Source organism: Trachypithecus francoisi, unplaced genomic scaffold, assembly GCF_009764315.1.
Source record: "Trachypithecus francoisi isolate TF-2019V2 unplaced genomic scaffold, Tfra_2.0 Lachesis_group12, whole genome shotgun sequence".
NCBI lineage: Eukaryota > Metazoa > Chordata > Mammalia > Primates > Cercopithecidae > Trachypithecus > Trachypithecus francoisi.
In genome coordinates this window covers 93,481,106-93,507,386 of record NW_022681457.1, presented here as the reverse complement: position 1 = coordinate 93,507,386, position 26,281 = coordinate 93,481,106, and the positions used below count along the sequence as shown (strand labels likewise).

The 26,281-nt window shown below is 44.3% G+C and overlaps 2 protein-coding genes across 8 annotated transcripts in view; one reads left to right on the top strand and one right to left on the bottom strand.

Moving 5' to 3' along the window:
- Window positions 1-13,086, bottom strand: part of SNRNP40 (small nuclear ribonucleoprotein U5 subunit 40) — a 53,110-nt gene extending 40,024 nt beyond the window's left edge. For both annotated transcript variants that reach the window (XM_033227390.1, XM_033227391.1), the window contains exons 1-4: window positions 12,851-13,086; window positions 9,128-9,257; window positions 7,850-7,943; window positions 4,997-5,162 (exon numbers count right to left, since the gene is read on the bottom strand). In XM_033227390.1, coding sequence (XP_033083281.1) covers window positions 4,997-5,162; window positions 7,850-7,943; window positions 9,128-9,257; window positions 12,851-12,991 — 531 coding nt within the window. In that variant the 5' untranslated portion in view covers window positions 12,992-13,086. The remainder of the gene's footprint in view (window positions 1-4,996; window positions 5,163-7,849; window positions 7,944-9,127; window positions 9,258-12,850) is intronic.
- A 100-nt stretch (window positions 13,087-13,186) lies between these two features.
- The window catches only part of ZCCHC17 (zinc finger CCHC-type containing 17), a 72,006-nt gene continuing 58,911 nt past the window's right edge, over window positions 13,187-26,281 (top strand). For 2 of the 6 annotated variants that reach the window (XM_033227386.1, XM_033227381.1), the window contains exon 1: window positions 13,187-13,315. Coding sequence is in view for 1 of the 6 variants with exons in the window: in XM_033227387.1 (XP_033083278.1) it covers window positions 13,322-13,453 (132 nt within the window). In the remaining 5 variants the exon portion in view is untranslated. Of the gene's footprint in view, window positions 13,454-25,633; window positions 25,841-26,281 lie in introns of those variants that run through there. The other 4 variants (XM_033227385.1, XM_033227382.1, XM_033227387.1 and 1 more) reach the window with 4 other exon arrangements.

Here is a 26,281-nt window from a genome sequence, read left to right as displayed (position 1 = left end):
CTGTGCCAAGATGCCTCTTCCTCCCAATTTTCATGGTTTAGGATGGAAAGTAGTTTCTTCTTTGTTCATGTAAATAAGAACTAAAAATTAGTTCATTACTCAGATAAATGGTCCAAAAACAATGCTTCACTCCTGTCCGACATGCCCAACATCTCCCCCCCCCCAACTCCTGTGGTTCAAGTCCAAACTTCTTAACTCAGAATTCAGGGCCTTAATAATTTAGATCCTATATATTTTATAAACTGTACTATAATCTTTGTCTCAATAGATCTTTCACTCAGGTCAAATCTATCTTTGTCTTTCTCCTAAAAGTCACGGTAGTCAAAGTTTGTCTAAAATAATTTAGAATTTTACTTCCAGATAACTACCACTTTTAATATTTTACTTTGAAACAATCATAAATTTATAGAAAACTTGGGAGTAAAAAGAGCACTTTTTTTGGTTTAAATCATTTGAGAGTAAGTTGCTTACCCAATGCCTTATCACTTTTTTTTGAGATGGAGTCTCGCTCTGTTGCCCAGGCTGGAGAGCAGTGGCGTGATCTCCAATCACTGCAACCTCCACCTCCCGGGTTCAAGCAGTTCTCCTGCCTCAGCCTCCCAAGTAGCTGGTATTACAGGCATCCGCCACTACGCCCAGCTTTTTTGTATTTTTAGTAGAGACAGGGTTTCATCATGTTGGCCAGGCTGGTTTCGAACTCCTGACCTCAAGTGATCCACCTGCCTAGGCCTCCCAAAGTGCTAGGATTACAGGCATGAGCCACTGCGCCTGGCCCCTTATCACTCCTAAATAGTGTTTGTCCTACAAAGATGTTCTCCTACATCATCTCAACATAACCATCAAAATCAAAAAATACAGATACACTATCACCATTTTATCCTCAAATCCCACTCAAGTTTTATCCCAGTTATCCCAAATGTCTTATTGCACAAGGATTCAGTCTGGAATCATGTGTTAAATTTAGACTCCAGCCTGGAAGACTCTCTCAAACTTTTCTTGAGTTTTATGAACTCAACACTTCTGAAAGTTACAGGACAGTTATCATCCCTGATTTAGGTTTATCTTGTTTCCTCTTGATTAGACTTAAGTTATACATCTTTGGTAGGAATATCACAGAAATGATGCTGCATCTTTGTTGTATCCTAGCAAATGGCTCATGATTTTGACTTGCCCCATTACTAATTAGGTCGATTTGATAATTTAGTTAGAATGTTCTTTTGACAAGATAAGCCTTGACAAGCACAGGGCTTATCTTGTACTTTCACTGCCCTGGGGCTGAAATAGGAGCCCTGGTTCCTTTTAGTGGAAAACAGTATTTAAAGGCCAAGACCTGTGCAGTAAGTGGTGCTCATTGCTATTGGGGTCTTGTTGCTCCCAAACCTTTTCAGTGGACAGTCAGGCAATATATGTTTAGGTACACACACACCTACACACTCACACATTTATGTCTATTTTTTCTATGTCTATCTGTTTCTATATTGAATGTTGTGAGTTCACACTTATACCTCACACAAGATTTGTCTTCTCTTTTGTACTGATAACTCCATTCTTTGACAGAGAAATCAGCCTCCCATTAAACTCAATATATTCACTTATTTGATTACGCTTCCTGCATGCAACCAGTTTCTCATATTCTCTTCCACCCTTCTCCTGCATAATTATCCTCCTTTCCCTACTTGAATTGTGATTCCCATTCTTGGTTGAACCCATGTGGAACCCTTCTTTACCCAACTTGGGTCATTCCTCTGTGTGAACACCCTCATCGCTCTGCTACAGCTCCTTTCCAGTCTGCACTTCTCCAGGCATGCTGTTGTCATCTTGCTCAGTCTCAGACTCCCTACACCAAATCGTTTCTACCCTGTGTGGATGCCCTCAATTCAGGCTTTGACATCCACACTCTCCATGTACTGCTTGATGTACTGACGACCCTTTCACCCAATTAGGGCACTGATTCTCCACGTTGGGCTGCTGTCCCTCCCTCAACCTCAAATTCTCCACACTGGTTACCTACCTTGTGTTGTATGGATGCCTTCCTCACTCTCTGACTACTTCCTACAATGTACTGCCCTGCCCTGTGTGGATGCTCTCCTTACCACACTTGTGCTCTGACACTCCACTCTGAGCCACCTTGGCCCATCTCTAACCAGAGCACCTTCCCTGCTTTGGCCTATATAACTGGCTTTAGGACTGAACTGCTCATGAAAGGAAAATTTATATATATGTATGAGTACATACACACATACATGCAGTATTTCACTTAATTTTATTAGAAGAATGCACTTGATAAGAAGTTTGAGGCCAGGCGCGGTGGCTCAAACCTGTAATCCCAGCACTTTGGGAGGCCGAGACAGGCGGATCACAAGGTCAGGAGATGGAGACCATCCTGGCTAACCCAGTGAAACCCCGTCTCTACTAAAAAATACAAAAAACTAGCCGAGCGAGGTGGCGGGCGCTTGTAGTCCCAGCTACTCAGGAGGCTGAGTCAGGAGAATGGCGTAAACCCGGGAGGCGGAGCTTGCAGTGAGCTGAGATCCGGCCACTGCACTCCAGCCTGGGCGACAGAGCGAGACTCCATCTCAAAAAAAAAAAAAAGAAAAAAGAAAAAAAAAAAAGAAGTTTGAAAACGATCTGTATGAATAATGTCCAGACCGCTACTTTTAGACTAAAAATGCAAGTGCTGTTGGAAACCTTTGCTTTCTGTTAAGCACTCTGACACGTAAAAAGCAACATGACTTTTCTTTCTCTTAAACTGAAATTCAATTCCTGTACTTGCAACCTAGTAACAAAACAAACAGTAACACAAAACATTCCAACTTCACAAGTAACTGAAAAGTACATTGCAAAAAGCTGTTTAATGATGTCTTAAATATACTGACATTAAAAATAGAAGCTGGTTAAAAAGCAGTCATCTTTAGGTGATGTGACATATTGCTCATTAAAAAAAGTATTAACTTGAGTAATATGGTAAAAATAACTATTCCAAATCATGTTTAATTAAGGCAGAAGAGAAGCAAAAAATCAAAAGAAGGAAGAAAGGAAGGACATACACTCTTTTTCTACTACCTAAATCGTTCCTAGATGTTTATTATAGCAGGCCCTCAATAATAATGTTAACAAAATTCACTCGGGCATTTCCACCTCTTACTATCTTCTGAAATGACAATTAGCAAATCAGCTACTGTTAAGACTCTCGAACTACAGTGACATCTAGGTAAGAGCTCTGGTTTAGAAACCAATCTTAAACCACAGACTCTCCTCCCATGCAACCACCCAAGTGATTAGGTGTAAGAAAATCACTCAGTAGAAAAGCATCTTGGCCAGGTGTCGTGGCTCACACCTGTAATCCCAGCACTTTGGGAGGCCGGGGAGAGAGCGGGGCGGCGGATCACAAGGTGAGGAGTTCGAGACCAGCCTGGCCAACATGGTGAACCCATCCCTACTAAAAATACAAAAATTAGCCGGGCGTGGTGTGGGTGCCTGTAGTCCCAGCTACTAGGGAGGCTGAGGAAGGGGAACTGCTTGAACCCGGGAAGCGGAGGTAGCAGTGAGCTGAGATTGCGCCACTGCACTGGGCGACAGAGCAAGACTCCATCTCCAAAGGAAAAAAAAAAAAGCAATTTGGCTGGGTGTGGTGGCTTACACCTGTAATCCCAGCACTTTGGGAGACCTAGGCAGGTGACTGCTCTGACTCAGGAGTTCGAGATCAGCCTGGGCAACATGGTGAAACCCTATCTCTACTAAAAATACAAAAATTAGGCAGGTATGGTGGTGCGCACCTGTAATCCCAGCTACTCAAGAGGCTGAGGCTGGGGAATCACTTGAACCTGGGAGGTAGAGGCTACAGTGAGTCAAGATCGTGCCACTGTACTCCAGCCTGGGCGACAGAGCGAGACCCTGTCTCAAAGAAAGAAAAAAGCAAATTCATTAATTCATTTAAAAAGCAATAAGAAGTAGTGTAGTCTCCCAGATGTACTCTTTTGAAGTCCCTCACTGTTTAATAATTAAAATGACAACCAGAGTCCAAAATTCGTGTCAAAGAAATAATCAAATGGTTGGTACTACGATATACTGTGTCCTTGTGTGCCTCTGAGATACGTTATTATTTCTAGGTCTCAATTTCCTTATTTATAAAATAAGGATGCTCAGTGAGATCAGTGGCTCCCAGAATGTCAGACTGGCTACACTGAATCACTTGAAGGACACATTAAAATATCTGATTCCCACTGCAGATCCACTGAACTAGATTCTTTGGGTATTTTTAACAGGTTCTTCAGGTGATGACCATACAAAGATAGGCAGGAAACCATCCGACTAAATGATGTTTAAGTTCCCATCTTGTGCTATACTAAAACCATTCACTGAACTTTTTATATATTGTCTGTAATCTCACAACAGCCTCTTTTTTTTTTTGCTGCCTCCCTATTGGTGGGGATACTCAAAACAGCCTTGAAAAGACACGCATATTACTGTCACTATTCTTTTTTTTTTTTTTTGAGACGGAGTCTCGCTCTGTCGCCCAGGCTGGAGTGCAGTGGCACAATCTCGGCTCACTGCAAGCTCTGCCTCCTGGGTTTATACCATTCTCCTGCCTCAGTCTCCCCAGTAGCTGGGACTACAGGCGCCCGCCATTGCGCCTGGCTTATTTTTTGTATTTTTAGTAGAGACGCGGTTTCACCATGTTAGCCAGGATGGTTTCGATCTGACCTCGTGATTTGCCTGCCTCGGCCTCCCGAAGTGCTGGGATTACAGGTGTGCAACACTACGCCAGGCCTATTTCGAGTAACAATTTATTCTATGGGTCTATTATTATTCTGTAGGGTAATTAAAACATGTATTAAATGTTTTATTTTAAATGGGGAAAAATTTCAAGTGTCTGTTATGGGAAATGACTGCTAAAATTAAGTTTTGCAGAGGAAGGTAGAGTACAAGTGGAAAGGCAAGATAAGGTTCACACTACATCACCTCAGGAACTGGAACATGGAGAGATAATACCCACCTTAACTGTGCCATCGTCACTGCCAGTGCAGACAAGCTGAGGGCCTCTCCTGGCTGGATAACAGGAATTCACAAAGGAGGTATGTCCCTTTAGCCTTTTAACCCTCTCGCCTGTTTCACTATCCCACACAGCCACAGTTTTATCTGTGGATGCTGAGAAGAGCATACTAGAAAGTAAGAGAAAGAACAAAAAAGAAGTGAAGATAAACAGTAACAATCTATCTTTCCTACTTGCCAAAAGGTGCCAAATTTTTCAAGATCACTGACCTGTTGTGCTACGCCAGTTTGCCCATGATGCTGGAATGCCTCACCCTACCAAAATCCTATTTGTGCTTTAGGCCCAGATATAAGATCTGACCCTGTGAAGTTTAAAAAATTCCCCTTCTGGCCGGGCGCGGTGGCTCAAGCCTGTAATCCCAGCACTTTGGGAGGCCGAGACGGGCGGATCACGAGGTCAGGAGATCGAGACCATCCTGGCGAACACTGTGAAACCCCGTCTCTACTAAAAAATACAAAAAACTAGCCGGGCGAGGTGGCGGGCGTCTGTAGTCCCAGCTACTCGGGAGGCTGAGGCAGGAGAATGGCGTGAACCCGGGAGGCGGAGCTTGCAGTGAGCTGAGATCCGGCCACTGCACTCCAGCCCCGGTGACAGAGCAAGACTCCCTCTCAAAAAAAAAAAAAAAAAAAAAAAAAAAAAAAATTCCCCTTCTTTGAATCCCCATGACATACATCTAATGTAGCAGTTCGCTCTATCTTTTCCACTTTTGTGATAGGTAACATTTTAAACACAAGACACCCTCTCACTTGGAAATGTTTAATAACTCCCTGGTACTGCAGAGATCAGACAGACTGTGGTACTCTGGACCCGACAGCTGAGTAACTCCAATCTTCTCTCTTTACCAAACTTTTTCTTTTGTCTCTGAGGACAATTGCTTTCTTTCTTTTTTTTTTTATTTCCGTCACCCAGGCTGGAATCATGGCTCACTGCAGCCTCGACCTCCTGGGCTCAAGTGACCCTCCTAACTCAGCCTCCTGAGTACCTGCACCTCCTGAGGTACAGGTCGGTGCCACTATGCCCAGCTAATTTTTAAAAATCATTTGTAGAGGCAAGGTCTCACTATGTTGCCCAGGCTGGTCTTCAACTGGGCTCAAGCAATCTTCCTGTCTCAGCCTCCTACAGTGATAGGGTTACAGGCATAAGCAACCACGTCCAGCCTCTGAGGATGATTTCTAAGTTATAACTGATCTTGTAATGCTTTCCTTTTTCATTTTTTTTTGAGATGGAGTCTCACTGTGTTGCCCAGGCTGGTTTTGAAATCTTGGGCTCCAGGAATCCTCCTGCCTCAGGATCCCAAATAGCTGGGATTATAAGCACATGCCACTGGGCCCAGCTTTCTAATGCTTTATTTAAAATGTATACAATGCTATGTATCAATTGATGGAGCACCCTAAGATTTTAGAGGTCAGAAATGTGAAACAATGAATGTTTACCAGACTATCTAACAATGGAATTAAATTTGCATAGCCAGATTTCCATATTATCTATGTTATAAAATAATATAGTCATTAAAATGTTTATGACATCAGATGTTGGCTGAGCAATGTTAAGAGAAAAAAAGCAGCAAATAAGATTGTACACATAGTTCTGGCCGGGTGCGGTGGCTCATGCCTGTAATCCCAGCACTTTGGGAGGCCGAGGCAGGCAGATGACAAGGTCAGGATATCAAGACCATCCTGGCTAACACAGTGAAACCCCATCTCTACAAAAAACACAAAAAAATGGCCAGGCGCGGTGGCTCAAGCCTGTAATCCCAGCACTTAGGGAGGCCGAGACGGGCAGATCACGAGGTCAGGAGATCAAGACCATCCTGGCTCACCCGGTGAAACCCCGTCTCTACTAAAAAATACAAAAAAACTAGCCGGGCGAGGTGGCGGGCGCCTGTAGTCCCAGCTGCTGGGGAGGCTGAGGCAGGAGAATGGCGTGAACCCGAAAGGCGGAGCTTGCAGTGAGCTGAGATCCGGCCACTGCACTCCAGTTTGGGCGACAGAGCGAGACTCGTCTCAAAAACAAAAAACAAAAAAATTAGCCGGTAGTGGTGGCGGGCACCTGTAATCCCAGCTACTCAAGAAGCTGAGGCAGGAGAATGGTGTGAACCTGGGAGATGGAGTTTGCAGTGAGCCAAGATTGCGCCATTGCACTCCAGCCTGGGAAACAGAGCGAGACTCCGTCTCAGATTAAAAAAAAAAAAAATTAACAGTGATTATCTTTGGAGTGGTAGAAATATAGACTATTTTTTATCTTTCTGCTTTTTTTGGTTTCTCAAAAGAAATGATTTTTATAATAAAAATAGCTGAATTCAGGCCAGGCATGGTGGTTAATGCTTATAATCACAGCATTTTTGGGAGACTGAGGCAGGTGGACTGCTTGAGCTCTGGAGCAATATAGCAAGAATGATTTTTAAAAATTATCTGGGCATGGAGGCATGGGCTTATGGCCCCAGCTATTTGGGAGGCTGAAGTGGGAGGATCCCTCGAGCAGGAGGTTGAGGCTGCAGTGAGCTATGTTTGTGTCACTGCACTCCAGCCTACATACAAAAATCACATTTACTTTATGTCTTAAAAAAAGAAAACAAATTTTGTCTGGGTTGTTGAAATGACAGATATAACATCTTTATATTCACATACACAGACAATAAACACCTCACTTGGGGTGACAGTGATAAATCGGATACTAAAGTAGCTACCCAAAATCAGTAGTTTTTGATGGCAGGGTTCCTGAGAAAAGATGAAAGGTGAAAGGACACCAAGAAGAATTAGTATGAGAAGCTGTCATTCCATTATGCAGAATACTCACCTGCCATCTGTGTTGTAATGCAATTCCATCACTGCTCCACTGTGTCCTTTCAGTGTGGCATAGTTATCACAGTCACCATAGACATTCCACAACACTGTTAGGGAGATGGGGGTTCTGTGAGCATTACTAGGCAAAGGGTACTCATAAATTTATCAAAACAACAGATCTCAGGCTGGGCATGGTGGCTTACGCCTGTAATCCCAGCACTTTGGGAGGCCGAGGCGGGTGGATCACTTGAGGTCCGGAGTTCGAGACCAGCGAAACCCTGTCTCTACTAAAAATACAAAAATTAGCCGGGTGTGGTGGCAGATGCCTATAATCCCAGCTCTTGGGATGCTGAGGCAGGAGAATCACTTGAACCCGGGAGACGGAGGATGCAGTGAGCTGAGATTGCGCCACCGCACTCCAACCTGGGTGACAGAGTGAGACTCCGTTTCTAAAAAACCAACCAACCAACCAAACAAAAAACTACGTAGTTTGTCTGATGAAATTAAGCATATCAATAATTCATATATGTTCTGCAAAGATCCCTAAGCCATCCAGACGTTTGGCTACCAGTAAGTTTAAGGATCATAGAGCCAGAACATCCAAATCAAAATGGGCAGTGAAGATGGGTATCATCCACTTGCCACCGAGGCAAAGAGTTAACAGAAAAGAGCCAAAGAACTCATTTCATCTCACAATCTGGCAAGAGAGTAACTAACAAAGCATCTAATTTTTTTTACCTTTTGGCTTCATTTGCTAGAGTATAAATAAAATGACTTTTTCTAAATGGGTATGAGAAATTCCACTTATTTCTCAAAAACAGAAATCTGGTTGTAGATCCTAATGATGTACATAGATTATTTAAGGGAGTTACCACTTTAGGATTCCTTCTTTCCCATATGCTAGCTAGGATTCTGGGTGTGAATTAAGAGGACCTTATACCTTTGGGAAAATAAAAGTTATTTCTCTCTTCATTACTGCCATTAACCTGTTATGTCTAGATTGCTAAATGTCTTGGTAAATTAGCTGGAGATTTGCCTCTATGAGGAAGATATTCTCAAACCAGAACTTGCTTTCCAACCAGTAAAATAATGGCTTCTGTATTTACCCCATGGACTCCAAGTTCTATACCCAAGATCATTCAGCATGTTCATGCCCCAATTTTAGCATATTAGCCATGCGGCCTGTTATGTTGCCAACATAAAGTAATACCTTCTGTGGCACCCAAGATTTAAAAAAAAAAATCACTCTCTGGCAGGAACAATTATTCCAGATTCAAAAACTATGCCTCACATATCAGTCGATCAAATCCTGCAGATGCTAAGGTGGATCCGTTGGGGTGGAACTTGCAGCAGTATACTTCCCCTTCATGTCCAGAGAGCAGCATGATTGGGGCTTGAAGGGAGGAACACCTTGGAGGTCCCTAAACAAAAGAGAAGCACAAGGTAACTACTGCATACAGGCAAAGGAGGCTACAAAATTAGGGGGTGGGGAGTGGAAGGAAAAGACCAGGAAAACATTGATTAAGTGGGTTTCATCTGACTTAGAGAACGGCACCTCTTCTCACATGAATGCCTCCAACTTGATACTCCCTGAAACCTTCCATTATCTACCTGTTATAATGACTCTCTTGTTCATTCTCTCGGCTCTTGTTGTATGATCAACTTTTTTTTTGGAGCTACGGTCTCATTCTGTTACCTAGGCTGGACCGCATTGGTGTCATCATGGTTCACCGCAGCTTCAAACTCCTTGACTCAAGTGATCCTCCTGCCTCAGCCTCCTGAGGAGCCAGGACTACATGCATGCACTAGCATAATGTGCTAATTATTTTAGTTTTTGTGGAGATGAGGTCTTGCTACATTGCCCAGGCTGGTCTCAAACTCCTGGCGTCCTTCCTTGGCCTCCCAAAGCACTAAGAGTATAGGAATGAGCCACCACATTTGGCCTGGCTCACTTAATGAATGACAGAACTGACTTTCCCAACAACCCTGCATGGTACGGAGTACTGGGTGAAATAGTTTTGTTTTATTTTTTGTGTGTGTGTTTTGGGACAGAGTCTTGCTTTGTCACCCAGGCTGGCATGCAGTGGCGTGATCTCGGCTCACCGCAACTTCTGCTTTCTGGGTTTAAGGGATCTGGTGCCTCAGCCTCCCGAGCAGCCAAGATTACAGGCATGCACAACCATGCCCGGCTAATTTTTGCATTTTTAGTAGAGATGGGGTTTCACCATGTTGGCCAGGCTGGTCTCAAACTCCCAGCCTCAAGTGATCTGCCTGCCTTGGCCTCCCAGAGTGCTGGGATTACAGGCATGAGCCACTGCGTACAGCCTATTTTTATTTCTTATTTTTTTTCATAGCAAAGGGATCCTCAGCATGGGTGAAGTAGTTTTGATTATGGTCTTGGACACTAAGATGACACTTGGGCAATTCATCTAAACATGGGCTGATATGCTCACTTGTCAAATGGGAGAAGTATACTACCCATAATCCCCAAATCTCTTCAGCACTTTCCAGCACATTCTTATTTATTTATTTATTTATTGGGAAGGAGTCTTGCTCTGTTGCCCAGGCTGGAGTACAATGGCGTGATCTCATCTCATTGCAAACTCTGCCTCCTGGGTTCAGGAGATTCTCCTGCATTAGCCTCCCGACTGGCTGGGATTACAGACGCCCGCCACCAAGCCCCGCCACATTCATTTAGTTTTTTTTTTTTTTTTGAAATGGAGTCTCACTCTGTCGCCCAGGCTGGAGTGCAGTGGCGCGATCTTGGCTCACCGCAAGCTCTGCCTCCTGGGTTCACGCCATTCTCTTGCCTCAGCCTCCCGAGTAGCTGGGACTACAGGCGCCTGCCACCAGTTTTTTTTTATTTTTAGTAGAGACGGGGTTTCACCGTGTTAGCCAGGATGGTCTCGATCTCCTGACCTCGTGATCCGCCCGCCTCGGCCTCCCAAAGTGCTGGGATTACAGGCGTGAGCCACCGCGCCCAGCTCATTTAGTTTTAAGAAATGTTATGTGCAGGCTGGGCACGGTGGCTCACACCTGTAATCCCAGCACTTGGGGAGGCTGAGGTGGGCAGATCACTTGAGGTCAAGAGTTTGAGACCAGCCTGACCAACATGGTGAAACCCCGTCTCTACTAAAAAAAAAAACCCAAAAATTAGCTAGGCGTGGTGGTGGGCGCCTGTAATTCCAGCCACTCGGGAGGCTGAGGCAGGAGTATCGCTTGAACCCGGGAGGCGGAGGTTGTAGTGCGCTGAGATCGCGCCATTCCACTCCAGCCTGGGCGACAAGAGCAAAATTCCATCTTAAAAATAAAAAGTTATGTGCTAGGCACTGGGCAAACAGCTATGAACAAAATAAACAATGGAGCTTGACTGGGCAAACAGCTATGAACAAAATAAACAATGGAGCTTGCTGTTCCAGTGGGAAAGGGGGAAGGGAAGAGAGAAGGTGAGAGAAAACAAGCAAAATATATACTTGGTGTCACGTGCTATAGAAAAAAAGAAGGGATGGGTACGGTGGCTCATGCCTGTAATCTCAGCACTTTGGGAGGCCAAGGTGTGCGGATTGCTTGAGCTCAGGAGTGAAATCCTGTCTCTACAAAAAAATATAATACAATTAGGTATGGTGGTGTGTGTCTGTGGTCCCAGCTATTCAGGAGGCTGAGGCAGAAGGATTACTTGATCTCGGATGGCGGAGGATGCAGTGAGCCAGTGGTCAACACAGAGAGATTCTGTCTAAAAAGAAAAAACAAAAAGAGAGAGAGAGAGAAGCAATGTGGGTTCCACAGTATGTGGTACTGCAATTTAAAATAGGGTGGTCAGGAAAACCCTCACTGAAAAAATTACATTTGGGCAAATATTCGCAGGAGCTGAATAGTAAACCATGTGAACATTTGGGAAGAGTAATCCCACAGGAAGGACAGCAAATGCAAAGGTCCTGGGGCAGAGGTTTGGAAGAGAGTATAACTGAAGCCAAGTGAGCAATGAGAAACTGGTCAGAGAGGTAAAGGGAAAGAGGACAAATAATTTTAAGAATTTTGGTTTTTATTTTGGATGAAGTAGAAAGCCACCAGAAAGTTTTCTGCTGAGTGTAATGTGATCTGTTGTTTAGAAGGATTCCTTTGGTTATTGGCTTGGTAACAGGTGCTGATACAAAGGCAGAAAGTGGAAGACCAGTTAGGGTCCCACTACAAAAACGCCAGATGAGATAATAACGGCTTAGGCCATGAGGCAGTGATGGGATGGTAGAAGTAGCAATTCTAGATCTATTTTGAGAACGGTGCCAGCAGGATTTATTGAGGAGATGAGAGGACACTCGTATTTCCTCGTCTGAGCCTAAACAGGGCATTAGAAGTGTGATCACTATTTCTATCTTACAAAAAATATAGTTAGGAGCATGCTTTCTCAATTCAACATCTGTTTCTATCACGTACTTGATAAGTCTGTTTTTCCATCTGCAAAATGGGTTAATAACGTTCCTAACAGGCTGCTGCCAGGATCAATGGAAATTTCATATACAAAACACCTTAGTACAAGAGTCAATGAATGTTAGCTGCTATTCAGTTGTTAATAATACTAGTGCAGAGAAATAAAGGGAAAAGCAACTTGCCCAAAGTCCCAAAACGAGCCAACACCAATCATTTCCCTCTTTTCCTCCCTCCCTCATTCATTCATTCTACAAACTCTTCGGAATTTCTGTTCTATGCTAGATCCATGTTAGAGTCAGGATGCTTAAGCCCGGGTCCGGGTTGTGAGCCCAAGGTTCTCAATTCTAATTCTAACGCTACCTCACAGGGCAGTCGAGAGGCTGAAAACCAGCGTCAAACGGGGGAACAAGTACGGAGCATCCGCAGGCTATGAGGCGCTTTTACAGTGTTGGTGTGCTTTAACTGTAGGTAGAAACTCTCGTTCTGCCCCGCGCAATGCGGGAAAGGGTCGGTGCCGGGTCACCAGATACAGCGCTCTGAGGGGAGGAAGATGAGCTGAGGGCCAAAGGCCGCCTGCTTCTTCACTTACCGCTTGCAGCAAAGCTCCCGGCGTCGCCTGCTGCTGCCCGGCTCCTGGGCCCGACCCCGCTCCCAGCAGCAACTCATGCCGCTGCCGCTTGACTGGAACCAGCGGCAACTCTGGGCCCTTACGCTTCTGTTGTTCTATCATGGCGGCAACCGGTCTCTTCAGCGCCGCCACTGACCGCGCTGCCCCCCTCAGGCGCCACGCAATTGGTTCCAGCTTAGTCCTTCCTCCACAACTTCCATCTTGGAAGAACCAATCGGTTTTCAATATTCCCATTTGCACCGCCCTCGGATAGTCTCTTGTTATTGGGCCTATCTTTATGACGTCATGAGAGTGCGATTCCAGGATTGGTGGACGGAGCTGGCGACCTCCCTAGGCGCGCTGGGTCTTGTGGGTGGAAACGCACTGGCTGACTGGGGTCGGCGTTTAGTTCAGCGCTGGGACTCGGGTGCCTGCAGCTGACGCCTAGTACGTATGAGGAAGCGCTGGGTGGGTGGCTGCCTGAGTCTGGAGGCGACGCCTCGGTTGTGCAGTCTGAAGCTGCCCTTCTCAGCTGAGGGTGCTGATAGCAAGGGGTGGGAGGCGGGCCCCGAGTCCCCAGCTGTGGTAAGTAGTAGCATGGGCTCCCTTTCCGGGCGGGAGCGGAGCCTTGGGGTCTCTGGCGGCAAATCCCAGCCCCTGCGGCTCCCTTCTTCAAGAGCGCCCGTCGTGGCCAGTCCTGTGCCGGGCATTCCCAGGGAGAAAGGCCTGTGTCCCAACTTCCTCCGGTGCCCCATTTGGCCGAGGAGGCTGACTTGTTTCTGCCACTGATTTTGCAGTTTTTGATTAAGGCCTAGTCTATGCCCCCCTGAGAGAGACAATGATGAAGGAAATGTCCGACTCCTTCTCCAGAGCACAGTCTTGTTGAGAAATTTGAGACTCATGCCCATGAACGTGGTCATTGCGTCAGTCGTCCAGCTGATACTTATTTAGTAGCGCGTTGGGGGTACGTCGTGAACCAGACACGGCCCCTACCCTCAGGGCGTTTAAGTCTGGTGGGGAAAACGTTAAACAATGACCTCACTAATACATGGAAATGCCTCCTAGTGCTGTTTGATGCTATGAGTGCCTGAAATAAGCAGGAAGGTTTTTCAGAGGAAAAGATGCCTGCTCTGGTAGCTGCAGGAAGAATTGTAATTAATTAAGTGAAGAGGTAAAGGCAGAACCTTCCATAAAACTACTTGTTCAGAGCCCTGAGGCACTTGGGAGGAAAAATGACTGAAAGCACAAAGAGCCAGTGTGACTGATACAAAGAGAATGAAGGGGAGTATGGTACAAGATGAAGCTGTACGTGATAGCGGTCAGACCTTGCAGAAATGTGTAGCTTTTATTTTAAAACGGGTGGGATACCACTGAGCCGTCTTCCCCCAGTGGGGTGTAGTGGAGGAGGGGGCTTGATCTCTCAGGCTCAGTGGTGTGAACAGATTGGGGCTGGGGAAGCCCTAGTCGATATATGTGGACCACTTAGGATATGCAGTAATCCTGGTCAGAGATGTCAGTGAGGACTGAGATATGGGTGGAACTGCAGAGAATTGGACAGATTCTAGAGGTATGTAGGAGGTAAAATGGGCGGAACTTGGTGAAGGGTTGATTTTAGTGAGTGAAGACAGGAATCAAAGGTAACTCATAGGTTTCTGGCTTATGTAGTTGAATAGATGGTGGTACCATTCACTCACTATCACAGAATCCCCCAAGCTGGATAGGGAACACTAGAAGACGACTAGAGACCAGTTTTTTTGTTTTTTGTTTTTGTTTTTGTTTTTGTTTTTTTTTGCGGGGAACAGGTTCTTGCTCTGTTGCCCAGGCTGGAGTGCGGTGACACAATCTCGGCTCACTGCAACCTCCACCTCCCAGGTTCAAGCAATTCTCCTGCCTTAGCCTCCCCAGTAGCTGAGATTACAGTCGCCACTGCTGCGCCCGGCCAATTTTTGTATTTTTGTTGGAGATGGGGTTCCACCGTATTGGCAAGGCTGGTCTCCAACTCCTGGCCTCAAGTGATCCACCTGCCTTGGCCTCCCAAAATTCTGAGATTACAGGCTTGCGCCACTGCTCCCAGCTGAGACCAGTTTTGATTGATTGATTGATTGTGTGGCGTCATTCATGACATCCAGGAGGCAGTTTGAAACACAGCTTTGTGCTCAGAAGAGAGATTTGTGTTGGGAATATAAAATTGGGGATAATTTGTATGTACGTGAATTGTGCCATAGGTGTGGATAAGGTCACCTAAGTCAGAACCTTGACTAGTTCCAACATTTAATGGTGAAGAACAGGTGGATGAACCTACAGGAGATACAGAAGGAAGGAAGGAAGACTGGAGGAATGTTTCAGAAGCAAAAGAATGATTTGTGATAGAAACTTCTAGAATTTAAATAACATGAAGATTGAAAAATATATTTTGGCTTTTATCATCATGGAGGTCATGGTAACGTTAGCAAGAGTTATTTTGTTGGTGTGATTGGGCAAAAAGCCAGATATGAGGCAAGGATTTGGACAAGAAAATGTAGGTAGTGAACCTACACAATATTTTTCATAGATATGATTGTAAAGAGGAGGAGAGGATGCGCTAACCGATGGGGATAAGGAATTATCCAGGATCCAATTGAGGATACAACTGAGAAATTTGAGAATATTGTAGAAGATTTGAAAGTCATTGTGGAGTGTGGGAGAGTGAGGTTACTAGAGAAATGTAGGATGCAAGGAAAAAAATTAAAAACTTTTTTCCAGCATATTCGGTGGTTTAGTGCATACATGGAGAAAACCTGTCTGGGTATGGCAAGGACATCGCTTGCTCAAGACATATTCTAACCTCTAATATGTCTTCTCTTACTGAAAAATCTGGAAAACTAAAAACCATTTTCTAGACTCCTTTGCATCTAAGGTGAAAATTGAATTTGGAACTGAGTTAAATGTGGAGAGAAGGAGGGTATGAGTCATCCAGTTTTGCTGCCAGTCATGGCAGTAAGTTCTCCAGTCAATAGCTCCCTGGTTTGGTGACTTGCTGCAGTAATAGCCATAACTTTCTTGGATTGTGGCAAAGGTGGTGTTATTTTGTGGGTTAGGTGTTGTTCCTGGAAGTTCTGCCAAAGTCTTTTATTGCAGTACATCCCTTTCTGCTTAAATGGGTTCTGTTGTCTGCAACTGTCCCTGACCAGGTTAGAGGTACTGCCAGACAGTAAACTATAAAGACAGAGTTAAAGGGAGTTTAGGGTGTTGTTGGAATGATGGGCTATGGAATCTAAGCTGGTTTGGAAGAAAACTGAAGAAAAGGGGGAGGGCTGATAGATTGAAAGAAAATAGAGGCCAATAAATTAGGGTTCTAATGAGGTCAAAGAACAGTATTCTCTGCTAGAGGATTTCTGTTTATCCTAAAAGGCTTACTCAGTTATCTGTTTAACTTCCCTATTTCCCCCAGACCCTCTTTCTCTTCCTAGCTACTACTTTTGTTTGTTTGTCTTGAGACAAGGTCTCACTCTGTTGTCCAAGCTGATTGCAGTGGCGTGATTATGGCTCACTGTAGCCTTGACCTCCCAGGCTCCAGTGATCCTCCCACCTCAGCCTCTCCAGTAGGTGGGACTACAGGTGTGCACCACCATGCCTGGCTAATTGTTGTATTTTTTGTGGAGATAAGGTCTTGCCATGTTGTTGAGGCTGGTCTCAAACTCCTGGCCTCAAGCGATCTTGCCGCCTTGGTCTCCCAATAGTGCTACGATTATAGGCATAAGCCACCATGCTTGGCCACCGAGCTTCTGCTTTAGCACTTATCACATTGCAGTATAATTGGTCACCATTATCCCTATCAGACTGGGAGGTCTTTGAGAACAGGGACCGTGTTGAAATGGGTGGTTTAGGCCGGGCATGGTGGCTCACTCCTGTAATCCCAGCACTTTGGGAGGCCAAGGCAGGTGGATCACCTAAGGTCAGAAATTTAAGACCATCCTGACCAACATGGTGAAACCCTGTCTCTATTAAAAATACAAAAATTAGCTGAGCATGGTGGTGTGTGGCTATAATCCCAGCTACTTGGGAGGCTGAAGCAGGAGAATTGCTTGAACCTGGGAGGAGGTTGCAGTGAGCTAAGATCGCGCTATTGCACTTCAGCCTGGGTGACGAGTGAAACTCCGTCTCAAAAAAAAAAAAAAAAAGAAAAAAAGGGTGGTTTAGTGGCAAGTGTGTGTGGCTCTTGGAATGGCCTAAGATTTATCTCTTTCTTGCTATGTAGTTTTGGACAAGTTACTTCATTCCTGTAAAGTAGGATTACTTGCTTTGTAGAGGAGTTTTAAGGATTGAAAGCAGGTTTATAAAGTATTTTATATATAAACAACAATCAATAGCATACTGAATTGATCAATTAACAATGTAAATGGGGTAAAATTAAATACTTCACTATTTTAGTAGACAATTTCCATGTCTTACACTGTGCTAGGCATTGGAGATTTGGGGAGGAAGGATATGATGTGCAAGACAAGGGCATGCTTACAAGAATTCCATATTCTACAAAGGGAGGAAAAAAATGTCCCTAAAAATGATTTGAATCCCATCTCCATCATTCATATTTTACGATCTTGAACAAGTTTACTTAGCTTCTCTTGTGTCCTCATTTTTAAAATGGCAATGATAATTGCCTGTTTTATGGGATAGTCAAGAAGATAATTATTGAATTTCATGAAGATAAAATTTTAAAAAGAAAATTAAGAGAAGTAAAGCTCTTAGATTAATACATGGCAGATGTGAAGCACTCAAATATTAGCTATTATAAGGCTTTGAAGAGATCTTAGGAATAATTGACTGAAAGAGTGGTGTTGGGTGGTAGAATAAGTGCTGATCCTGGGGTCTTGTACCAATGTTGCTAACTGAGCAGCCTTTGTCACATCACTTGGCTTCATTTTCAGTTGCATAAGAGTAATAGGTTTAATTATTTCCATAATTCCTTTAAGCTTTTGCGTTTTCTGAGTTCATCTTTTGTGTATTTCCTGGCATTTTACTATTCCTCTTTCCTGCTTTTGGCTATTTTCTCAACAGGTCCATAACTGGAATTTGAAAGGAAGAAGCATCTATCTTACATGGTCACTCTAGAGTTTGGTGGGAGGGAGAAAACTTGGACCACCAGTTTGACATTTGGAAGTGTCCCGGCCGGGTGCAGTGGCTCACACCTGTAATCCTAACACTTTGGGAGGCTGAGGCTAGCAGATCACTTGAGGTCAGGAGTTTGAGACCAGCCTGGCCAACATGGTGAAACCCCATCTCTACTAAAAGTACGCAAATTAGCTGCGCATGGTGGTGCATGCCTGTAGTCCCTGCTACTCAGGAGGCAGAGGTGAGAGAATCGCTTGAATCTGGGAGGCGGAGGTTGCAGTGAGTCGAGATTGCACCACTGCACTCCAGTCTGGGCAACAGAGCAAGACTCCATCTTAAAAAAGTAAAAATAAAAAAAAAAGTGTTACATCTGTTGATCTGTCCAACATATTAAATGGGACCTAGCTCCTCCTCCTTCTATATCCTTTTTTTTTTTTTTTTTTTTTTTTTTTTTTTTTGAGACGGAGTCTCGCTCTGCCGCCCAGGCTGGAGTGCAGTGGCCGGATCTCAGCTCACTGCAAGCTCCGCCTCCCGGGTTCACGCCATTCTCCTGCCTCAGCCTCCCGAGTAGCTGGGACTACAGGCGCCCGCCACGTCGCCCGACTAGTTTTTTTTTTTTGTATTTTTAGTAGAGACGGGGTTTCACCATGTTAGCCAGGATGGTCTCGATCTCCTGACCTCGTGATCCGCCCGTCTCGGCCTCCCAAAGTGCTGGGATTACAGGCTTGAGCCACCGCGCCCAGCCTCTATATCCTTTAGACCATAAAGTGTTCCCCCCTCTTTCTCTACCTGTGCTTGGCATATAGTAAGGCTCATTTCACTCATTTAGAAAAACTGAGTACTTGTAGTATATCAGGAACACAAAATCAAATAAGAAATGGTCCTTAGTTTTAGTTTGAATGAATGGATCCGGACCTTAGCCTCTTCCATTAATGATACCCACATTGCTTCCCCTAATGTTGGGACCTAGTTAGTGTTACAGCTATACTGTACAAAATTTAGATTTAGGCCGTGTATTAGCCCATTTTCACACTGCTCTAAAGAACTCCCTGAGACTGGGTAATTATAAAGGAAAAAGGTTTAACTGACTCACAGTTCTGCATCGCTTAGGAGTCCTCGGGAAACTTATATCTCATGGCGGAAGGTGAAGGGGAAGCAAGGCACAACTTATGTGGTGTCAGAGGAGAGAGTGTGAGAGAGAGCAAGAGAAACTTTTAAGCCACATTTAAGCCAACAAATCAACAGATGTAACACTTTCTTTTTTATTTTTATTTTTTTAAGACAGAGTCTTGCTCTGTCGCCCAGGCTGGAGTACAGTGGTGCGATCTCGACTCACTGCAACCTCCTCCTCCTGGATTCAAGCGATTCTCTCACCTCTGCCTCCCGAGTAGCTGGGACTGCAGGCATGCACCACCATGCCTGGCTAATTTGTGTACTTTTAGTAGAGATGGGGTTTCACCATGTTGGCCAGGCTGGTCTCAAACTCCTAACCTCAAGTGATCCACTAGCCTCAGCCTCCCAAAGTGTTAGGATTACAGGTGTGAGCCACCGCGCCCAGCCGGGACACTTCCAAATGTCAAACTGGTGGTCCAACTTTTCTCCCTCCCACCAAATTCTAGAGTGACCATGTAAGATAGATGCTTCTTCCTTTCAAATTCCAGTCATGGACCTCATTTAAGCCATCAGATCTGTGCGAACTCCCTCACTATCATGAGAACAGCCTAGGGGAAACTGCCATGATCCAGTCATCTCCCACCAGTCCCACCCCCAGCATGTGGGGATTACAATTCAAGATGATATTTGGGTGAGGACACAAAGCCAAACCATATTAGATTGTGAATTCTTTTTGAGGTATAGTGCTTCAGAATGCAGGCTCTTGGCAGGGTACCATGGCTCATGCCTGTAATCTCAGCCCTTTGGAGGGCTGAGGCAGGAGGATTGCTTGAGCCAGGAGTTCAAGACCAGAATGGGCAACATAATGAGATCCTGTCTAAAAAAAAATTAGCCAAGCTCATTGGTGTGTTTCTGTCCCAGCTACATTGGAGGCTGAGGTGGGAGGATAGCTTGAACCCAGGAGGTCAAGGCTGCAGGGAGCCATGTTTGGACCATTGCACTGTGGCCTGGACAACAGGGTGAGACCCTGCCTCAGAACAAAAAACAAAACAAACAGTGCAGGCTCTGGAGTCATGATTCTGTCTCTGTTCATATCCTAGTATTTTTAATTAGCTTACTTTGCTCTCAATTCCAGCACAGCTTAAAGATAAATTAAAATTCCTTTAAATTCTTTAGGGTTCTAGTCAATTAGTACTCTTAAGTAACAAAAAAATCTGAATCCAAACAAGCTGGAAAATGATAACAACAAAAATCTTGACCAGGTCAGTAAGGTGACACATTAAATGAAGTTCCAAAAAGGCTATAAAGTGTCTGCCAATTTAATATTGTTCTTTAAACTTTTCCTTGCTTGGGGGATAAGAGGACAGGATGTGTAGGATTTTTTTCCCAGTTGCATGTATACTTTAAAAAAATTTTTTTTGAAACAATCACAAAATTACGGAAGCAGGTGCAGATAACATTTTTCTGAATTATTTGAGTTAAAATTGCTGACCCAATACTCCAACAGCCCTGAAAACTTGTTTTCCTACAACAAGGACATTCTCCTCTATAGCCACAGTGTAGTTACCAACATTATGAAATTAACATTGCATTACTTCTTTGATCCTCAGGCCCCACCTCTCGATGCTCAAGCTCTTACTGCCCATTCTGGGCTGCTCCAATGTGTGCCCTCATCACCCTACTCTTCCCTATATTACAGTTCTCTTTGTGGATTTCTTCCTCACACAACATAGACTGTGACCTCACTCTGGGCTACCATTTCTTCTCTTATATCCTTTACTTCCATCCCATACATTTCTTGCTCTGCCCCTTGTTTTGGAAAGAGAGTGGCTAGTAAGTGGTCCCCTGTTGCTTCCCTATATAACACAGTTGTTTAAAACATTCAAGCAAAATGCTTTGTTCTGCGTTCAGAACTATTGCAAGGCAACTCCAAATGGTGTACCTCAATCCTTGTCAACTTACTGGCTCTTTTAAGTGTATGAATGTGGTCCTGTCTGACTATCTTAATGTTATATACTCTTTTTTTTTTTTTTTTTCTTTCTGAGACAGAGTCTCTGTTGCCCAGGGTGGAGTGGCACAATCTTGACTCACTGCAACCTCCACCTCCCACGTTCAAGCGGTTCTCCTGCCTCAGCCTCCCGAGTGGCTGGGATTACAGGTGCCCACCACAATGCCCGGCTAATTTTTGTATTTTTAGTAGAGATGGGGTTTCATTGTGTTGCCCAGGCTGTTGTTGAACTCCTAGGCTCTAGTGATCCACCCTTCTTGGCCTCCCAAAGTGCTGGTATTAACAGGTGTGAGCCACCATGCCTGACTTGATGTTTTATATATATATATATATTTTTTTTTTTTTTTTTTGAGATGGAGTCTCGCTCTGTCGCCCAGGCTGGAGTGCAGTGGTGCCATCTCGGCTCACTGCAAGCTCCGCCTCCTGGGTTCACGCCATTCTCCTGCCTCAGCCTCCCGAGTAGCTGGGATTACAGGTGCCGGCCACCACGCCTGGCTAATTTTTTGTATTTTTAGGAGAGACAGGGTTTCACCATGTTAGTCAGGATGGTCTTGATCTCCTGACCTCGTGATCCACCCACCTCGGCCTCCCAAAGTGCTAGGATTACAGGCGTGATCCACCATGCCCGGCTGTATACTCTTTAAAAGAAGTAGCAGAACTCTTCTTTTTTCCAAGTGAAATCTTACACAGCATTTCAATGTGTAAACTGGATCAAAGCAGAATACATTGTAACAGTAGGCACCCTTCCAGTAATTCTCACTCACTCCCCCTTTCATTGTGACCCACCAAAAGGCTGGGATATTAACTGTGAATCAGTAATAATTGGCCTTTGCCTAATTACTGAGGAGAAGCTTCTACCCAACTGCTCTGAGTGGGACTTCCCCCAGCTCTCGTTTCTTTAGGGGTTCTACTCCCCCAGCCTTTGGTATGGAGGCTCACCTCTGGTTGGTTGACTTAGAGGCAGCCTCGTTGGTCTCGGACCTTGTGGTGACCTAGATATTTCAGAGTTGACTTTTTTTTTTTTTTAATCTTTTTGAGACAGAGTTTCATTTTGTCGTCTAGGCTGGAGTACAGTGGTATGATCACTGCTTAGTGCACCCTCCATCTCTTGGGCTCAAGTGATCCTCCTGCCTCAGCCTCCTAAGTAGCTGGGACTATAGGCACGTGCCACCATGCCGAGCTAATTTATTTTATTTTTTGTATTTTTAGTAGAGATAGGGTTTTACTGTGTTGTCCAGGCTGGTCTGGAACTCATGACATCAAGTGCTTAGCCTTTCAAAGTGCTGGAATACAGGCGTGAGCCACCATGCCCAGCCATAATTTTTTTTTTTTTTAAATATTTGTGTAGATGGGGTGTAGCTATGTTGCCCAGGCTGGCCTCGAACTTCTGGGCTCAAGCATTCCTTCCACCTTGGCCTTCCAAAGTGCTGGGATTACAGGCATGAGTTACTGTGCCTAGCCTGAAAGTTGACTTTTTAAGAATAAATTTGGATTAACTAAGGAGCCTCTGGGTAACCACGGTAGAACCCTAGGTTTCTACAGAATTTGAAAAACAGTTTTATATTCCATGTTTAAAAAATGACAACCGGCCGGGCGCGGTGGCTCAAGCCTGTAATCCCAGCACTTTGGGAGGCCGAGACGGGCGGATCACGAGGTCAGGAGATCGAGACCATCCTGGCTAACACGGTGAAACCCCGTCTCTACTAAAAAATACAAAAAAAAAAAAACTAGCCGGGCGAGGTGGCGGGCGCCTGTAGTCCCAGCTACTCCGGAGGCTGAGGCAGGAGAATGGCGTAAACCCGGGAGGCGGAGCTTGCAGTGAGCTGAGATCCGGCCACTGCACTCTAGCCCGGGCTAGAGCGAGACTCCGTCTCAAAAAAAAAAAAAAAAAAAAAAGACAACCATTTACTTTCCTGAAATTGTAAACCTGTTATAGTTATACCCCCTTGTTCATGGGGGATACATTCTAAGACCCCCATTGGATCCCTAAAATTGTGGCCACTGCTGAACCCAGTTGCTATCAATTGGAAAACGTTTCTGTTTGTATTTTCTACCCACAAATTTAATGCCTCTCCATCTTAACTAAGCACTTATCATACACTGTGGCTGTAACTTTAGCAGTTTGAGGTGTAACAGCAAAACTAACATGAATTTTTTTTCTTCCTCACAATTTCAGACATTGAGGACTCATTGTTACTATAGATCTTAGCAACCTTAGCATACAATTTTTTTCCCCTTGAGAACTTTCACTTTTTCACTTAAAGGAAGCGCTTTACAGCTTCTCTTTGGCATACCGAAATTGCCAGCATTACTACTCTGCTTTGTGGCCATTATTAAGTAAAGAAAGGATTATTTGAACACAAGCAGAGATACTTCAGCAGTCAGACTGATAACCAAGATGGCTACTATGTGACTAATGGGCACTTAATATACACTGAGTGACTAGTGTATGCAGCGTGGATACGCTGAACAAAGGGGATGATTCATATCCCAGATGGAACAGAGTGGGATGGCACAATATTTCATCACACTAATAAGAACAACATAATAGTATTAAACTTATGAATTGTTTATTTCTGGAATTTTTCATTTGGTGTTTTTGGACCGTGGTAGACTGTGAGTAACTGCAACTGTGGAAAGTACAGCTGTGGATGGGGGGAGTACTGTACTGTTAGATTTCAGGCTTTCCCTCAAAAATGCATGCCAGTTTTTTTGAGATAAGGTCTCACTGTGTCGCCCAGGCTGGATTGCATTGGCGTGATCGTACCTCACTGCAGCCTTGATATCTCCTTGGCTCAAGTGATCCTCTTGCTTCAGCTTCCAAAGTAGCTGGGATTTTAGACTGATGTCACCACACCTGGCTGATTTTTTTCTTTTTTTTCTTTTTGGAGACAGAGTCTCACTTTGTCACCAGGCCAGACTGTAGTGGCACGATCTTGGCTCACTGCAGTCTCCGCCTCCTGGGTTCAAGCAATTCTCCTGCCTCAGCCTCCCAAGTACCTGAGACTACAGGCGTGTGCCACTACGCCCAGCTAATTTTTGTATTTTTAGTAGAGACGGGGTTTCACCATGTTGGCCAGGATGGTCTCGATCTCTTGACCTTGTGATCCACCCGTCTTGGCCTCCCAAAGTGCTGGGATTACAGGCGTGAGCCACCATGCCTGGCTGATTTTTTCTTTTTTAAAGTGGAGATAAAATCTTGCTGTGTTGTCCAGGCTGGTCTTGAACTCCTGGCCTCAAGTGATCCTCCCGCCTTAGCCTCCCAAAGTGCTGGGATTACAGTCCTGAGCCACTGCACCTGGCCCCAGTTTCCTTCTTGAAGAATTGCACGGGGTTTCTTAGGCCACTGTTCTACAGGAGTTGCAAATCTGGGAGCACTAAACCTAGCTTTTTATATGCTGATCACAGCAGAAGTCTGTGAGCAACAATGTAAGTTCATTTCTGCTTTTGACCTTTTTTTTTTTTTTTTTTTTTTTTGAGACGGAATCTTGCTCTGTTGCCTAGGCTGGAGTGCAGTGGCCCAATCTTGGCTCACTGCAGCGTCCGCCTCCCCAGTTCAAGCGATTCTCCTGCCTCAGCCTCTAGCGTAGCTGGGATTGCAGGTACCCGCCATCATGCCTGGCTAATTTTTATTCTTTTTTTTTTTTTGAGATGGAGTCTCACTGTGTCACCAGGCTGGAGTGCAGTGGCGCAATCTCGGCTCACTGCAACCTCTGCCTTCCAGGTTCAAGCAGTTCCCCTGCCTCAGCCTCCCAAGTAGCTGGGACTACAGGTGTGCACCACCATGCCTGGCTCATTTTTTGTGTTTTAGTAAAGATAGGGTTTCACCATGTTGGCCAGGCTGGTCTCGAACTCCTGACCTCAGATGATCCACTTGCCTTGGCCTCCCAAAGTGCTGGGATTATAGGCGTGAGCCACTGCATCTGGCCTATGACCTTTGTGTATAGAGGAACAGATGATAGATTGAGATATTTGAAGTTAATTTAGGTGTTTCAGCTGCTGGTGCCCCTGTGGATTCTGTATGTTTCAAGTATTGGAGGGATAATAAAAGTCTCCTGATAGAACTTGATACATTAATAACTCCTATTCTAGCATGTGAGATAAGGGATACTGGACAGAGGGAAGGGACAGGCTAGAGATGAGATTGTATTGCTATGAAATGGAAGAGGCAGGATTTAACCAGAATGTAAAACTTGGAATTAACCTGTTTATGAGCTATTTCTCAAGAACTGACGAATCTGCCTGTATTATCTTTGTGTACTTTAGTAAAGTAATAAAAAGATACTTTGGCTGACCTAAGCAGAAAAGGGCAAGTTTATTATAAGGATATAAGATTGTCTTATGGAACTTGAGGACAAGGGTGTTTCTGAGCTATGGGATAATACTAGAACAAGGGTTTGGATGTCCTGACAGAATTTTCTTTCATTTCTGTTTCAAGTGAAGCTGTCTACTTAATGGATGGTCATCGTCAATCAGGAATACTTACCAAAAGCAGGACATCAAATCATCCTCTGAAAGTGAAAGGAAGCAGTGAGGGTTGAGGAGAGAAGAAAGTACTTACCTGTGAAAACACAAGAAAAATAATTTCAGGTCTTACTGGTGTCAAGTGTAATTGGGAGGAAAGAGAACTGAGGATAGTACCATTAGATTTATCTTGGCAGTGATTTATCCAACAGAGTAAAGAGGCATGTTTAAGAGCTGCTAGATTGCTGGTTTCCTCTCTGTTTAAAATCAGGAGACTGAGCAAGATTATCTCTAAGGTAAGTATCCAAAGCTGTAAGTTTTGCTACTGAGGCAGCATCAGCGTCACCTAGTAGCTGGTTGAAAATGCATTATCTCAGGTAACACCTCAGACTGACTGAACTGCGATCTGCATTTTCAATAATTTAGATATAGTTAAATAAATTTGGTACATCCAACAATGGATTATTAGGTAGGTGTTAACAAAAAGTTGTGGATGTGTATGAATTGCTATAAGAAAATGGTAATGATTTCATGATTCCATTAAAAAACCACTTCTACATATTAAAAAAAAACTGACTATAAATCAAATTGAATTACAGATGATTTCATTTTCTTTCATTTTCTTTATTATTCATGTATTAGCTGAATTTTTTTTTTTATTATCTGAACTTTTACAGTGTGTATGTGTGTTTTAATTTTATGAAGAAAAAAAATGTAAGACCTTTTCTCTTTGAAGT